The following is a 17,884-nucleotide window of genomic DNA, read 5'->3' as shown; positions in this document are numbered from 1 at the left end:
AAAGTACATGTTGCTTAGCAAAACCTGGTGGGAGATTTAAGAACAAAGCAGTTGTATCCATGCCTGTTCCTTGTTTAGGAGGAGTGCGTACTGAATGGGATATCACTAGTTTTGTCCCCACCCTACCAACACACACAAACAAACACACACACACAAAAAGACCTAGGAGTTTATGTTGACTCAGAAATGTCTTCATCTAGGCAATGTGGGGAAGCTATAAAAAAGGCCAACAAAATGCTCAGATACATCGTGAAAAGTGTTTAATTCAAATCAAGGGAAGTATTGTTAAAACTTTACAGTGCGTTAGTATGACCTCATCTAGAATATTGTGTTCAGTTCTGGTCACCTTCCTACAAAAAGGATATTGCTGCTCTTGAAAGAGTGCAAAGAAGAGCGACCAGAATTATTCCAGGTTTAAAAGCCATGTCATATGCAGACAGGCTAAAAGAATTGAATCTGTTCAGTCTTGAACAAAGAAGACTACGCGGCGATCTGATTCAAGCATTCAAAATTCTAAAAAGTACTGACAATGTCGACCCAAGGGACTTTTTCGACCTGAAAAAAGAAACAAGGACCAGGGGTCACAGATGGAGATTAGATAAAGGGGCATTCAGAACAGAAAATAGGAGGCACTTTTTTACACAGAGAATTGTTGGAGCCTGGAACCAATTCCCCAATAATGTTGTTGAAGCTGACACCCTGGGATCCTTCAAGAAGCTGATTGATGACATTCTGGGAGCAATAAGCTACTAACGGCCAAACGAGCAAGATGGGCCGAATGGCCTCCTCTCGTTTGTAAACTTTCTTAAGTTCTTACATACACACTAGCTGGTGCAATCAGGATCCGCACACTGCACTTTCTGATCAGTTTAAGTCCCCTGCTGGGAATATAATCAAACTTTAAAGATTGTTGTTATTCCACATACTGTAGTATAATGTAAATCAGAAAATAAAAGCTTTGTCATTTTGCCGGGGAATCTAACAAGTAAAAAAATGACTATCCAAGACTGCCATTTGAATTCCCATTGCCTAAAGAAAATGTGATATAATAGAGCAGAAAGGGTACTTGTCAGAAACAACTGCTTTATAAATGTAATATATTCAATCATAATGTTACTCAAGTACCTTGCTTCTCTGAGGGAAGGTACTAAAATGATTAGTTTTCTTGCTTGAAATTGCTTGCCATTTGTTTTCTTTACAGTTATTTCAGAAGTCAAAATTGTATTGCAGGACTTTTATTTATTTTGTTATAACTTTTACTTTAGGGACAGTGAGCTTTACTGAGCTTTGTGCCATCACACTAGACTTTAAAAAATACATTTGTGAATATCAGTTTGGGGAGAAAAGGACTAGGGAACAAATGTGCAAACTCTGCCCGGTGAAACTGACTGCATGAAAGAAAAAATCGCTTGACAGGAAATGCATGTTTCTGTTTTACCTCACCAAAATGTAGGCTATGTCACCTCAGTACCTACACCAGTGTTACATTCTAATACTTCCACAAAAACAGGTTCCTTTTTTATACATTATGTTTCTTAAGATGTAATGATGGATTTGCAGTGTGAACATTATTTTCAAAAGCAATGACAGCTGTGTAGAGCTATGTGCTACATTCTCAAGTCTAAGAAATGTTCTCTTGGGGGGTTCACATCAATTACATGTATCACTAGTTGCTTCTACTTCCATGCAAGCCTACAGGTCTTCTGGTATCTTTGAGATGTACAGTATATACAGTACATGTGCAAAAAGGGATCTGGTTTCCTAATTTTTATAAGGCTTTTTTTGAAAAAAAATAAATAAATAAAACAATACTTTTAAAACTGTGGCAATGTGGTTTGCAGTGCGCAGGTGTAGAGGTGATGCAGTGCTCAGCAATAACAATCCAATAACAGTTCAATGGTGAAAAACAGCTCTATTATTTGCTTAAATAATAATACTTGCTATACAGAGCCATGTGTAAAGCCAGTCAAAACCACAGGGTTGCATTTTTCCACTCTGATGAATTATGAGCATCCACTAGTGTTATGAATTATGAGCCTCCACTAGTGTTTTCTACTGTTATAACAACCTTGACTTGCATAAAGAAGGAAAACATTGAGTGAAATAGCTCGCATCACTTGATTTTCAAGGTGTGGTACCCGAAGCATAATCAACAAATACAGAGAAACATCACCTGTAATTGACAAATCCAGGACTGGAAGACCCAAAAAGCTGTCTAACAAAGATGAGCAATACTTGAAGATAATATCCTTAAGGAATACAAAGAAGACAAGCGTTGAATTGACAACAGAACTGGCAGAAGGTACAGATGTCGTTGTCCATCAAAATAACAGTAAGAAGGTCACTCTTGAAATCAGGAATTAAAGGATGTGTTGCAGTAAGAATACATCTGTTAAGAAAGGGGAACAAGACTAAAAAGCTAAAACATGCACAAGAACACAAAAATTGGACTATGGAACAATGGTCAAATGTCCTTTGGACTGTTGATGGATGGACAACGACACCTGTGCCTCATGTAGACAGATGTCTCTTAATTACTAAAGCCATATCACTGAAAAAACATTTTAAAAATGTATCCTTATATTTACTGTAAGCTGTTAACTACATAATTCACATTGATATTGAACTGTTATTCCTTTCTCTACTCCGTTATATGTGTATTTTGAAATACAGAGAATTAAAGTGTTAAAGATTAGAGTGACGTTGTATATTATAAAAAACGTGACAGGACATTGTATAGTCATCTATCCGGATTCAGAAAAAAACAGAAGCTCCGCTCTTGTTCTACCTGTCGCTCACACTCATTATCTCAATATGAATATAAGTTCAGGGGTTGAATTAATTTCTGTATGGACAGGGGGTGAGGTTACCAGCTTGTGAAATATTCGGAACATTCTGAAACTGGCTCCCTTGAATTTTCTATTTAAAAAAAAAAAAAAAAAAACTAGATGATCCTATTTCATATATTTTGAAGTTGCAAAAAATATCAGATAATTATTTTTCTTAAAATGTTATGTAATTGCACCTAATCTTGCAATAAAAATAGCAAGTAAAATCAATGATTTATTTTAAAGTACTGATACACTCGTCTACATATACTGTAATGCCTCTTGTCGGGTAAAATGCACACATAAATACTACCACTTCATCAAGGATAAAGGGCAAAACCACAATAATGTGTATGAACCCTCTTCAAAAGTGCATTCCTTAAACACTTCTTGCAGTTTTGTGAATAGGGCTCTCAGTCTGGATTACTTTACAGTTTGGTCTTGCACATCCCGGGGCTAACCATACAGAGGGTCTCCATATGAATGTACATACGGTATATGTGTTCAGAACATGTTGTCAATCCCAAAGTAGGGTCATTCAGTTTCAAATGCATTTTGTGGCTGTACTTTACTGTAATTCCAGAGATTGCATACATTTTATAATTATTGATTGCTACAACAACAAAGTTACATATTAATATATTTATATGCATGTTATGTTGGTTTTCAAACTTATTATATGAAGGATTATGCAATTTAGTTATATAGTGTTCTGCAGCTTTCATGAAGGAGTTTTACATAGGGCACAGTTTAGGATTACTATATGACTCCATGTACACTAGGACAGTTCAACTCACACCCCAATGCATTCTGGTAAGTGTAGTCCTGTTGTGAAAGTTAGCCGTGTAACAACGTAGCTCAAAAGTGTAGTAGAAACATATATTTTCATTTTAAAACAAGCCATTTGACATCACACTAGTTTTTTTTTTCTTTCTTTTTAAACAATATTCACCAATATAATATACAAGATAATAATGTCAGTATCTCGGGCCGTTGTACCTTACAAATATATAATTATTGTAATTTATAGATAAAATTTCAAATAAAATAAAATAAATATACATACGTACATATATCTTAGCTACATAACCATACTTGTATATCCACATTACACATTACACATTAGGTTAAACAAGTTCTCACTTTGCCTGCCTGTCCTAGCCAGGAAGTCTGTTACTGCTTTACATGTACAGTACTTTCTTGTTCATTTCACCCCAGCAGTGTTTTCTGAATGAAAGAATGTTACTGGCTGAAAGTATGTCAGTCATTATAGGGAACCAGCTGATTGGTTATTGACAGGAAAGATGTAAAATCCATTACTGGTATCATTATTTTAAGGTACAGTGCATAGATTTTATATGGACAGATTTTTATTATTTATTTTTCTTACTGCACATTGCTTAAAATATGTGTTTTTGTGAGTCAGATAGTGACCCCTGGATTTTAGCCTTTATAATCACCCAAACTAACAATACAAAATCAAAATTGATAATACAGACCTCTGGTGCTATGAAAACACAGGTGCCTACAACCGTGTTTGTTATTAAAAAAAATGATTTTTGAAAATAAATCATTGTGGTCCACTAATCTTGCTTGATGCCTGTCCAATAGTTTTCATTTTACAGCATAGTTTTGCCCCCTTGTGGAGATTTCTGTCAAGAAAGATAAAAGCACTATAGTACTGAACTCAGGAACATATACCTATGAAAAGTCTTTATTGACTTTGTCCTATCTGTGGTATTACAGCCCTCTGTGTAAAGATAACAAAGACTGTAGATAGGAGACCAGTGTTTAAAGTAACTTTTTAGTAAAAAAAATAAATACCTTGTTAAAAAGTGTAAAATGTACAGGGAACATGTTTGGAATTAGATTAGGTGCATGTCAAATAATTGACTGAACAGTATATTGAGCCTAGATCGGTTAGCTTTCCTTAAAATGGTTAGAAGTTTAAAAGTGGTCATTTTGATTGTATACTGGTATTTATAGTTTATTTTACCGGCTATAGCATATTAATCCAGAAAGGTAAATGGCTACACTTAAACAAATTAATTAAAAAAAATAATAATTTAAGTTAGCTTCATCAAAGATTTCCTGTGTTACTCTGATTTAAGATATAGTTCTATTCAACTAACAAAGTACTAGCGTTTACAGTCGCACATTGCAAGGCCTTTCTAAATCAATCTGTAGTCTCCCAATCTCACATTGCTTTATTGCTTTGCCCTTTTTCCAGCAGAGGACAGTCTGGTAAGAATTACACAACAGAATTGCTTTGGAGTGTATGGGTCTGACCTATGGCACACCGCCCTTTTGAAGTTTTTTTTTTTTTTTTTAATGCAGCTGTCCCTTTGTTCTTGTGTAAGGACAGCAGAGCAGTCAGCTCACATCACAGACTCAGCCATTTCACAAAATATAAACACTGGTGAGGATCAGTCCATTTCTGACAACGTCCAAGTCAATATTTCATTTACACCTTTACAGCACAACAAAAGAATGAGGCAAAAACACCCAGCAAAATGAGATCAATCCAGTCTAGCATAACATCATTAGATCAGGTCTGAAAATCAGGGGCAAGAATCCTTCATGACCCTGTTTGTTTCCAACTCAGAAATCTAGAGTTGAATTTAAGGTTACTTTAAAAACAAGTTTGAAGAGCAATATGGGAATATCTTTTCCTGTTACTTTTCTGAACACTGGAAATGGTTGCTCAATACATGTTGATTTGACCCCTTTCCCTTTTAAAAAATAAATAAATGACCTGGAAAAAAACTTTTTGCCATGCAGTTGGGCAATGTCCCTCCTTCCTAATTTGTATCTCACATTGATTCGTTCTGAATATCTAAACCCACCCCTGCAGCAAATTCCTACATTTCTATTGGAGGTTTGTAAGATGCTCGCAAGATTTATAACAAGATTACAAATGGAGGATTGTTCTTGCTCTCGATATTTAAATCTATATTCCAGTTCGATAGGGAGTATTTACACGCTCGTTGGATTTAAAACAGAATTGCAAATTGTGGCGAAATGTAAAAAAATGCCTGAACACACAAAAACCCCAGAAGAATGTGCCCGTGACCAGAAGAATTTAGTTGTGGAAGACAGCAAAGGAAAGAATCTACAATTGAAGTGTGTGTAAGTACTGTAGAGTTACTATACATACTTTGACAGAAAAAAACGAAAGCAACCGAAAACAGTATTTTCATATAGTATATAAAAAGTGAAAATAGCTCAAAATAAGCACCGAAAAATGTAATGAATAGAAACCGAAAACCAGAAGCCCTAACTATAATCCACTATTATACTATAACCTACCCTGTCTCCCACTGTTAATAAGTCTTGTTAAAATAGGATATATAAAACTAAATGGCTACCAGTACGTTAAAATAGGCTAGAAATGAATGAACATACTATTTACAGGTGCATACTTAAAACAAATAGAAAGATAAAATTAACCCTTTATACATTACAATACTAAAACCAAATATATTAGATGTTATATATGGTGTGTGTACAGCTATGGCCAAATGTTTTGCATCACCCTATAGAATTAACTAATGCTGCTTCATAAAGTCGAATGAAAGCAGCTGAATTACATACCACTTTGTAGTTTTCCATACACTTAATGAAAAACTGATAAAAATTGAAAAATGTGGCATTTCAAAATCTAACATGAAATACTGTACTACTGTGTTGGCTTCCGGTAGACTTCTGTCATATTGTGGATAGCTGTGATATTGTGGATATCTGTGATATTGTGGATAGTGTTACCGGCAAGGCTGTTACTACCAGGAAGGAGACCCAGAGACAGAAGCTGCAAGTTTAAGCGGCAATGTGCACGTTTAATATTAAATAATAAAACAAACAAACAAAACAACACAAGACACACACTTTCAATACCCTGTGGTTTAAGGCTGAGCCACCACTTTCAATGAAACACAGCACTCAAAACTCTCCTTAACACCAACACCAACTAACAATAAACTAACCCACACTAAACTCATCTCACATTCACCTCTAACATTAACTCTCTACCCAACACCATAAACACCCTTTTTTACCGTGACTGGAGCCCAATTAATCATCACTTATAGATTTTGTGCAAATGTGTAATATTGTACTTTGTATTATTATTTATTTATTAGCATTATAGCAGCTGCTATATATATATATATATATATATATATATATATATATATATATATATATATATATATATATATATATATAGCAGCAGCAGTGTCAAGAAGGATGTAAGACAAGGTTTCAAGGCTAAACTTTTTTATTTGTTTTAGCCTTAATAATAGCTTTTACCAAGCTGCTGTCAGTCACAGCTCACGCTTCTACAAATCTGCTTTCTCTTCAGCTCTTCAGCTCTGTTCTCCTTCACTCAGTCCAAGCCTCGGATCCAGGGGCCGGTTGCACAAAAAAGTCTTAACTTAAGTCTAAGACTTAGTTCAAGTCCAGCGAAATTGGTCTAACGTAAAACCTTGAGATAAGTCTGTTGCACAAAGCAAAATTTAGCAGGTCACGTAAGACTGGGCTTCAGCTACTGTTGCTAAGCAACGAAGACCGGTTTTATATTTTCGAGTCTGTTTGAAAAAAAAATGTCTGGCGACGGCAAAGTGAAGAAAATTAATTTTAGCGAAGAAGAAAAATGGGCAATTGTAGAAGTAATTATTAAAAAATAAATAATATTGGGGAGGTTAGGGGTGTCATTAAAAAATTTGGACAAAAATAAAGCCTGGCAAGAAATTACTGGACGGGTAAATGCCATCAACCCAGCCGTAAATCGCACTGAGTGAGATCACTTCAAAACAAGAAAGTTTTCACAACTACCCAGTCAATCAGTGATCATTTCTGGACATTTTTCAGTTCAAATAACCAAGTGATTCAGCCGACCTTATTAGTTTTGCGTCAGTGAATCAGTGAATGAAACGCAGGAATCTTTTGAAGCGATTTGAACTGAATCAAATTAATCCCGAGTCAGTAACAATCTAACTGCACATCACTACTGTGAAGTAAACCCACCAAGCAGCAGCAAAAAATGAGTCGGTCAAAAACGTATTTCTTTCTTCAACTAAACATATTCTAACAAGACAGTAGTTTGTTAGTTATATAGTTGTTAGGTTTATTTTATTTCTTTATTTAGCCAGCTACATCCAACAATTTTAAGGTAAGCTTCACCTAAATATTTTTTTAAATGTAATGTAGAGCAAAGTATAAGATTAAAAGTACGTAAAAGAAAAAGTAGATGAAACAATCGTTTTGAAAGTTAATGTGTCTTCTATGGAAAAAAATGTGTAGAAATTAAAAATATATAAGTATAAGTATTTATGTAATCAAATTATACAACACGTGTTTTAAACGCTGGTGTTTTTATTAATTCATTTTATTCATTTATATTTACTCTGAATTTGTACTTTTCTGTCAATATGGAAATATGATTGCCATCGTTTTGTCAGACAGGGGGAGAGTCACTGTGGTGCTTTTCCCCTGTTCTCTAACCGCATTCTGTCGTTCTCTCCCTGGCTGTGTGTGTCGCGTTCCCATTACTGTTTCCAAGCACCCGCCTATTCGTATACTTGCCTAGACATTTTTTTTACTTATTATTTTTGTGCTTGAATTTGATTTGATTCATGATTTGTTTTTATTTTTAATTTTGTTTTATATCAACTAAGACCCTGAAACTGGGGGCCCCGTGGCCCGCCCATAGGTCGGGGCAATGCGATCATATTTGCTTGCCTCTTTGAACGCTTAAAACAAGCTTTTTGTATGTTTTCAGATGGAGCACCAAGAGGATGCAGAGAATGAAGATTTCATCAACTCAAGTTCCTTATAGAATTATAAATAGACTGTAGAATTATTATAAATAAAAAAATACATAACTATACAACCTTTTATGCTCGTTATTTTTCCACTTTAAGTTAACTAGCCCTAGCCTGCAAAAAATAAACAACAAACTATAATTCATTTGTTTTCGTAGACATTATTTTGAATGTTGTTGCTAAGTTGTGAAGTTATTAAAGTAACATCTGATGACGCAATAAAGTGCACGGAAAGTCTTTTTTTTGGTATTGATAAGATGCTGCTCCAGCGCTTTCTAGTATTTCTGTGTGCCCAGTAACTGCAGGGAGGTCAAATAAAAATAAAAGTACTTTCAGTAGGTTGGCCCAAAGATGCACCTGGCGATCCTGCCTCTATCAGATATGCTCCAAAGACTCATTGTAACCCTGTTAAAACCCCTGCGCCTCCCCCAAGAGAGAAGAGGAAAGGAAAGGATCAAGGACAGGTTTTAATGGTTGCAATAATAATAATAACAAATATTCTTTACTTGTATGGTGGTGATTAATTACACATTTGTCTAAATTTAAAATGCAAAACGGTAATTCATATTCTTAATTTCATGTGATAAGTGGGTCCACATTATTTGTGTAATATCTGATAATATAATGTTTTCAAAATGTATGAATATTAAGTAATTCTAATCAAAATAACGTTCTAAGCACGGGAACGTTTTCACCTAACTTTACCACAACCTACAACTAACGTTCCAATAACGTCTGGAAAACTTTCATGAAAAACATTCTGGGAACGTTCTTTCCTAACGTTCCTGTAACTTAAAACAAACGAATACCTACTGCCTGACGGCAATATCACTTATTTGATGGTTATTTTCCCTTTCAGGGAACCGGGGTTGCATCCGCAACCTATCGTTCTGGGAACTTAAAATTGTTAGTTGGGAATCAATCAATCAAGCAACAGTATATATAGCCAAACATTTTAATAAATCAAGATTAATCCATTTGATTAATAACTCGATTTAGCGAAACGTATCTTAAACTTAGTCACAGAACCTATTAATCATAGGCATCAATTGGATTTTTAAATGAATGTTATCAAGTACAAAAGTTAGTATGAAAACGTTTACATAAAAAAAAAAAAAAAACACACGTGCCTCTCAAAACCTAGCCCCCAGTACAAATGCATTGTTACAACATAAGCTTCATACTAGGCTATGCAAGTAAATACTTTTCGGCATATTTCAGTTGTCTATGCACTACATTACTGATAAGAAAAGATTTCAGTTTGTGTTTAAAGAACTCTGCAATGATTTGTTTCCGTGCTTCCCATCATTAATAAAGCACCTTAACATATAAAAGAAACCACAACAACATGTATTTATTGCCATTGTTATTTAATATAGACTATTATTATTATTATTATTATTATTATTATTATTATTATTATTATTATTATTATTATTATTATTATTATTATTACATTTGGATATGAAAGTACTGTAGTTTGAAACAAACACTATACTACCGCAGCAGGGATGAAACTGAGTACAGGAGTGAAATGACTTTAATACATCGCGGGTAGGTCTACGAAGTCACAAAAAAAGTCAAGATACAAAAAGAAAAATATTGATACAATAGAGTCCATAATGTGTCAGTGTCAGTGAGTCTCTCTGTGTGTGAGTCAGTGTATGCGAGTGTCTCTCCCTCACACTGTGTCAGTTATTGTTTACTGAGTGACCATAAGGCTTCATTCTCTCAAGCCACATCTGCGAAGTTTCTCTATAAAGCGGCACGGCCAGTGCCAGCTGCCCTGCCACGCGCTGATGACAGTAAACTGTGAGTAAACCATAAGCAACTGATGAACACTGAACAAACCACCAGTCTGTCTTCACAGCAACACAGTGCTGTTTCCTAAAGTGGAGTGTGTAAGTGATCAGATTAAACAGTTTAGAGTAAGTAACACCTTCCCACCCCCGAGATACACTGTGGTGTTTATTATATTAATCTTCATGCTGAAGGTCTGCCATAAAACGCGCTGTAGTTGCAGCAATGTCATAAAAATCCAAAACTGTAGTACAGTCTGTACCACTACCCGTCAAAATGAACACTAGAGGTCGCATGTGTTAAAGAGACTACAATTCCCAATTGTCCTTGCGGTTCGGTGCTGGAATTTGTCGTCTGAGAAAAAGAGACGGTAGGTAGCTGTTTTGGCATTTAATAATAAACAGCAGCAGTAAATAGATTACTGTATGTTGTAGCTGTGTTAGTGACATGTATGCTATTCTGAAGAATATGATATGAGAATAACCTGTTAATTACGTCACTTACGCCTTATGTTTAAGATTTGGACAGCTAAATTAAAATCTGGTTTCGATCTGACCTGTCATGTCAGTGCTGCTACCTTGTTCAATGTGCTACCTGCTAGTCAGTACAGTGTTTTGGCTCTGTTATGTCATGTGCACGTTATTTTAAAATGTAGTTCCAACGGAGCATTAAAATATTAAAAAACGTAAATCAATTAGAAAAAAAAGTATGCAGTACAATCAGCAATTTACTACGTTAAATATGGTAGCAACTGACTATATTAAAACAAAAGTTGAGTTGGGCAAAAACCATGGCGGATTTTTTTTTTCTTTCTCGTTTATGTCATGTTTGTTTTATTGTTAACCATTCCACTGCTGAAAGTGTACAGCCCTGCTTTATTCGCGTTTAATGTCAGTCGTCTTTGGTCGAATTATTGTACAGTAATTGCAGTATAAGACATGCTAGGAGTCCAGTGTGTTTTTATTTTTTTATAAATAAGCTACGCTTTTTATTTAACATGCATTTTGTGTGTTGCTTTCTGGACCTACCATAAAGCTTGAGGTACCACAAACATTGAAGTGCAAAATTCATATATTAGAGAATAAATTTCAGGGATGAGGTTTGTAACAAACTAATCAGCAATGTTAAATATTTATACAAAAATCTGTATTTTTTTATTATTATTTTATCCAACCACTGTATGTTTGCATTATGGTAATGTGTTATTTAAATTCAGATGTAACACCTCCTTTTGCTAATCTGTGCTCCTGCTCCTGCTCCTCCATACATTTTTGATCAGGTGTGTTGTACGTTTACAGGCTGAAAATGGCTTTCGTTCAAAAGAATCCGAAGGAGGAAATGGTTGCTCAGTTTCTCGATTCAGCTGCTAAGGGAGATGTGGCCAGAGTATCTTCAATGACTTCTCATTCCGATATCCTAATTAATGAATCTGATGAGAGAGGCTGGACTGCATTGATGCTTGGTGCTCGGAATGGACATTTTGATGTTGTGAAGAATCTGTTGGAAAAGGGGTGAGGCCTGCTGACACTGTACCACAAAATTAGTGATAAATAAATAGTAACGCACAACAAATTACTTAAACCATTCAAGAGGTATGTACATCTCATAAGCCCGGTAAGCCCTGTAGTGTGTTTTAAAATGGTGATGTGCTGAGACACCCAGTCTTAAGGACTCATATTTGCATAACAATGGCTTAAAAATAAGTAAAGCAAAATCTTATTAACTTAATTTTTTCCCACATTGATTTAAAATGTTGTATATTGAAATTATGTATATGTTGTATACAGTAATGCAGTCTTTCAGTACATAAAAAGCAGTAAGCTTGTTCTCATAAACATGTATTCACAATATTGAATGAAATAAGAATGGTTCTTCAGACTTAACCAAATCAAGACTACTTGACCTTGTCATACTTGCAAAAAAAAGGTAATCTCAATAAGTTTTAACACAGATGTTATTTCTTTGTTTTGTTAATTTTTGTTTTCCAGGTGTGACAGATCTTCTGTAAATAAATCTGGTCAAACTGCACTTGATATTGCAAAATTTTGGGGGCATAAACATATTGCTACTTTACTGACCAATAAAATTGGAGACAGACCTGTGTTTCTTCCCGGTGCTACTGAGGAGCATGAAAACTATTTCTGTAGAACCTTCCTAAACAGAATGAGTGAGAAGAGGACACACTCTGAGTGGCTAAAAGCCAAGCAGCTTCACTCAACCACAGTGTACATTCTCTTCTCTAGTCTAAGCCCATTAGTTACTTCATCCCGAGACAAGGATCAGTCCAGTAAACCAGATGTTCGGCTTTGTAGGTTCGGAAGAGAGGCTGTAGAAGAACTTTTGGGTAAACCTGAAGCCATTTTGATTTTCCTTGGGATTGAGATGCAAAAAACAAATGTAGGTTCTTTGAAAGAAAGTGTGCTAAATGGTGAAGATGGGCTGATCGCTTGGTTTGCCTTAAATGTAGATGACATTCCTGTAGCAAAATTTAAACTCAAATATCCTGACTGCTGCCTCATTCAAGCACCCATGCCTGGTCTTCTGCAGCTAACTGAGGAGGAAGCAGGTGAGTTTTAAATCCAGCTTCCACTTGCTGTGTGTGTGCCAAAACATTACATCCTGTGTTACAGGCAGTAGGAAATGATATGGGGTCCATTTACTTGTAAAACAGGAAAGGAGTCAAATAACTTTTATCAAATTTACTGTAGTTTTGTGGCAGGATAAATCCAAAAAAATATCAACTATATTATTTGTGAGACTGGTATACTAATGAGGTTTATGAATATGCATGGTAATCCCTGTATAATGGGAATAAATAAATACATTATTTTGGTGAGGTAGGGTGGAAGAAGAACCAGTTATAAAACCTAAAGCCAGAATCCTACACGTTAAGCAGCACAACAGGTCTCTAACCAGGTGGGTGTCTGTAAAGTGGATGTTGTGATTATCCAGGGCTTGTCATGCATATTCATAAACATGTTCTGCCCTTCTGAACCTTTACTGGAGTGAGCAGGTAGGATCCTGGAGGATGACAGACAGGGATAGGCCCAATGCCCAACCGATGTCTCAAAACTGATTTACGACCAGGGATATGTTAATAAAAATATCAAAACAACTGCAGTTATTTTGTAACTTGTTGCAGGAATGCACTCACCAAAGCAGGAATCTATAAAGTAATGTGTGGTGTTTTAAACCCTACTGCCTGTTCAGTAACACTTTAATTAGGACTTGAACCCTAAGTGAATAAATAAATACTAGTCAAATAAACATTGTTATATAGCAACTAAAATATTATCTGCACATAACAAATATATATATATATATATATATATATATATATATATATATATATAATATAAAAGCAGAAGACATGCTTGATAATGGCTACCTAGATCTATTCCACCAATGTAATATATATATATATATAAATATATATATATATATATATATATATATATATATATATATATATTATTAACAGTCATTACACAATTAAAGCATATTGAGCTATCCAATCCATTTTTTTTAACTAAACAGTAACTTCCCACATTATTCATTGGAACACATTTTACAGAAGCCAATTCAATTTACAAATGCTAAGCTCCTTAACCATATTGTCAATAAAAAGAATGTATTGATCTCACAACCCCTTTAAAGCATTTTGAAACAAATGACCGATTTATGCATATGTAATAAACTACAGAACTATCGTAAAATGTTACTTAATATTTAGGAGTTGTTTTTATTAAATTATTGTGTAACTATATTAACTGTCAGTATTAAAAACAGTATTATCTAAAAATATAATGCTGTCAAGGGAAATAGTCACAGTTATATATGTAGCTATATAGTATTAGACTTTTAATGGTGTGCATCTTTGTTTTTCAATATTTTCAAGGTGTTGTTGCACAGGCAAGGTCAGTTCTTGCCTGGCACAGCAGATACAGTTTCTGCCCTACATGTGGGAGTGGAACTAAAGTCGGAGAGGGTGGTTACAAGAGGTCTTGTTTGAAAGAAGATTGCAAGAGTCTCCAAGGCATCCACAATACATCCTATCCTCGAGTTGGTACGAGCAAACTTCAGAAACTATAAAAAAAACTCCAACTACTTATTTTTTGTATCCAACTATTTTTTTATAACCATTTGCAGGATATCTAGCCAGCCTAACAAAGGACATAGTTACTTTACATTTTTGTCACTGATCTGTTTCAGTTAATTACAATTCTGATCCAATTAAAAAAGAAAACTGGAGTAACCAAGAAGTATTCTCAAACAAACCATGGTTTCACCCTGTTAAATCTGAGGGTAAGCAACACCTTCAGTTTCAGATATAGCCAAACACCTGTGTAAAACACACTCCAATGCATTTCAAGCACTTAGATTTTTAGATTTTGTTCAGCGAAATATGTTTGAAAAATATTTATCTGGTAAAAAGTTTTATGTGAAATTATTAGTAAGGCTAGATTTAAATTTAATGCAACACCCTGCATGGCTTCAGATAAATAAAGTTAAATGCGACATCTGGTTTAACTTATTTTTTTTTTCATTTGTATTTAGTATACTGTCCATTTTGTTATTGCATTTGAAACCAAGTAAAATACCATCACTATCTTTGATACAATTATATACAGTTCTATGGTACTATGCTGATACTTTGCAGAATTCAAAATACAAGCGTGTTGAATTTAACAATTAGAATAAGCAATATGAGTTCAAATATTGTTCTATGTCAAATAAACCTATACTGTAAACCACATTTTCCTAGTGTTACGACTATGACGCACATCAGTTGTAAATAATATGGTATTAGCATAAAAAAAAAGTCACACAAAGATACATTTGTTTATTTTGTCATTGGTTACAGTAGTTCTTATACAGTCTCTTTGATTACATACTGTCAGCAGCTCTTACATGCTTTTCAGGAAGCCTGTATATTTTAGTATTAGAGTTCTAGTGGCATTTCCTCTTGCTTTCATCTCAGCTGTGCCCTGGCAACATATACAAAGGCACGTAACTATGCGCTCCTGTGTTTATTGCATGTTCACAGGAAACAGGCCAAATTTGAAAAACAAATCTTAGGTGACACACACTTCGATGCTTTGCGCGCACCCCTCTTCATCATCCTCAATAATATGCAAATGAGTGTGCGTTGTACTCCGAAAACCACTGTTGTGTTTTTTTAAATTTAAAATTAATGTGGGCAGCAAAGGGTTATATGCTTATTAAGATTCATATTTACAGCTTTTTGTTTCAGCGGTTTGTAGAAAAAACTTTTTTTCTTCCTACTTTATTTAGATCCAGTTGTTATAATGTTGGTCATCCATCCTGATGGGAATCAGTGCCTTTTGGGCAGAAAGAAAGTCTTCCCTGCTGGGATGTTTTCTTGTCTTGCTGGGTTCATTGAGCCAGGTAATACAAATTATTACAAAAGTAAGCATTTGTACTTATTAAACAGTGAGAGTGCCTGAAGAAAACACAATATATACATATCAATGTCATATAAACTGCAGTTCTGATGTATGTAATGCCACTGATATAAAAAAAAAACATGTTGTTTTTTTTATATCATTTTTTGTTTGTACTTGTCAAGTATTTTGACTGTCATAGTTCCCCCCTACTGTATTATGATGCAAGTTCAAAGGAAGCATGTTAATGTTTTAAAACTGTAATTGTGGATACAACAGACACCTTCAACTGATTTTTTTTTAATTGGTTTGAATCATTACAATTATTTATTTATTTATTTATTTTTTAAACCAAATTTTGCAGTGGAGCAAAAGCTTAGTAAATCTGACCCTTGTTGTTGTTCATGATTACCGTTGCTAATGTTACTGATGGAGATTAGATAAAGGGGCATTCAGAACAGAAAATAGGAGGCACTTTTTTACACAGAGAATTGTGAGGGTCTGGAACCAACTCCCCAGTAATGTTGTTGAAGCTGACACCCTGGGATCCTTCAAGAAGCTGCTTGATGAGATTCTGGGATCAATACACTACTAACAACCAAACGAGCAAGATGGGCTGAATGGCCTCCTCTCGTTTGTAAACTTTCTTATGTTATGTTCTTATGATCATTTTGTCTTAATAATCTTGTCTTTTTTGCTGTTTTGTAGGAGAGACCATTGAGGATGCAGTTAGGAGAGAGGTGGATGAAGAGAGTGGAGTCAAAGTTAGCCATGTGCAATATGTCTCCTGTCAGCCGTGGCCAATGCCTTCCTCTCTTATGATTGGCTGCCTGACTGTCGCTGTATCAACAGAAATTAAAGTGGACGAGAATGAAATAGAAGAAGCCCGTTGGTTCACAAGACAGCAGGTAAACTTGAGTAATAAAAAAACAACGGTATTTTCATTACTGTACAGAAAAAAAAGTATAACCATAGTTGATTTATGTTTAAGTGCCAAACAAAGTTACTCTAACATGTTTGTTTTGTTCATAGTCAAGCCAATTCCACGCAGTGAACTATTCACTGTAATGAGACGCCTTTTATGTAGCATAGCTATGTAGTCATTAGCAGTCTCTAATAACTAAAGACAAATTTTAAGATGTCACTGAAAGAATTCCAACCAATATGTGCTTTCTTTTTTCCTAATGTTTCATTTTATACTTGTGTTTGCAGGTTGCAGAAGCTCTTGGAAAAAACAGCCAACAACCCTTCTCTGTGCCACCACGACAAGCTATTGCACATCAACTGATAAAGCACTGGGTTGGCTTGAACGCAAACCTTTGAACTTCAAACAGACACATTGCTTTGTCTCTGACTGCTGTTGTGGATGACACTGATAACCTTGCTGGTGCGGGTTTCAATTATATTGCTTACCCTTTTAAGGAAGGAAGAATAGTTTACAGTGTGGTCTTTGATCGAAATACATGAAATAGATGGTTGTTTGTGTTGAAATGACAACACCTTTTAATGTAGCTCTGTAAAGTAAAGTAACATTTGTACAATTTTGATGGGTGAATTTGAAAACAACAATTAGAAAACATATACAAAGAAAGACCATGAATAAAATTGAATTGATATATATCCACTGCTATGTACCTTGACCTGATTGCATAATTTAAAAGCATTTTCTGAATTTTTCTGCATACATCAAGTGCACCTTGTTGCAATAAACATATACAGATTTTATCTGGTTTCCTTCTTTCTTCCTTTAACTTTGACTAATACAAATAGCAAGAGCAGTATAAAGGTATTGTCTTTTTTATATTAAACTCAAAGTAAAAGAAACGGAAATCAAATTCAGTTTAAGAAATTAAAAACTCAGCTGGCGCTCATCTTAACATTTTATGTTTATTATCCCCAGCAACAAGGACGTAATGGAGGTGCTCTTTCATATCTAAGTGTTGTTTACATGTCTGGAGAACAACATATCCAATTGTAATGTGCTTCCTAAGGACATTCTTTAGCAAAAGCTATTGAGAGTATCAGAATC

At 34.8% G+C, this 17,884-nt stretch overlaps 1 protein-coding gene across 3 annotated transcripts; it reads left to right on the top strand.

The window, feature by feature from the left end:
- The first annotated feature begins 10,731 nt into the window (after nucleotides 1-10,731).
- LOC117973237 (NAD-capped RNA hydrolase NUDT12-like) lies at nucleotides 10,732-17,580 on the top strand. Of its 3 annotated transcripts, none has more exons than XM_034924860.2 (7): nucleotides 10,732-10,820; nucleotides 11,749-11,961; nucleotides 12,439-13,016; nucleotides 14,349-14,516; nucleotides 15,746-15,859; nucleotides 16,564-16,763; nucleotides 17,068-17,580. In XM_034924860.2, the coding sequence occupies exons 2-7, from the start codon at nucleotides 11,756-11,758 to the stop codon at nucleotides 17,176-17,178; spliced, it is 1,377 nt and encodes a 458-aa protein (XP_034780751.2). In that variant the 5' UTR covers nucleotides 10,732-10,820; nucleotides 11,749-11,755; the 3' UTR covers nucleotides 17,179-17,580. The 3 variants fall into 3 exon arrangements, with proteins under 3 accessions (XP_034780751.2, XP_058878955.1, XP_058878943.1); XM_059022972.1 differs by lacking the exon at nucleotides 10,732-10,820 and adding an exon at nucleotides 10,933-11,491; XM_059022960.1 differs by lacking the exon at nucleotides 10,732-10,820 and adding an exon at nucleotides 11,528-11,549.
- Nucleotides 17,581-17,884: the final 304 nt, after the last annotated feature.

The sequence above is a fragment of the Acipenser ruthenus genome, chromosome 1 (assembly GCF_902713425.1).
Source record: "Acipenser ruthenus chromosome 1, fAciRut3.2 maternal haplotype, whole genome shotgun sequence".
NCBI classification, from domain to species: Eukaryota; Metazoa; Chordata; class Actinopteri; order Acipenseriformes; family Acipenseridae; genus Acipenser; species Acipenser ruthenus.
The sequence above is the reverse complement of the archived record's forward strand: the minus strand, read 5'-3'. Positions and strand labels throughout refer to the sequence as shown.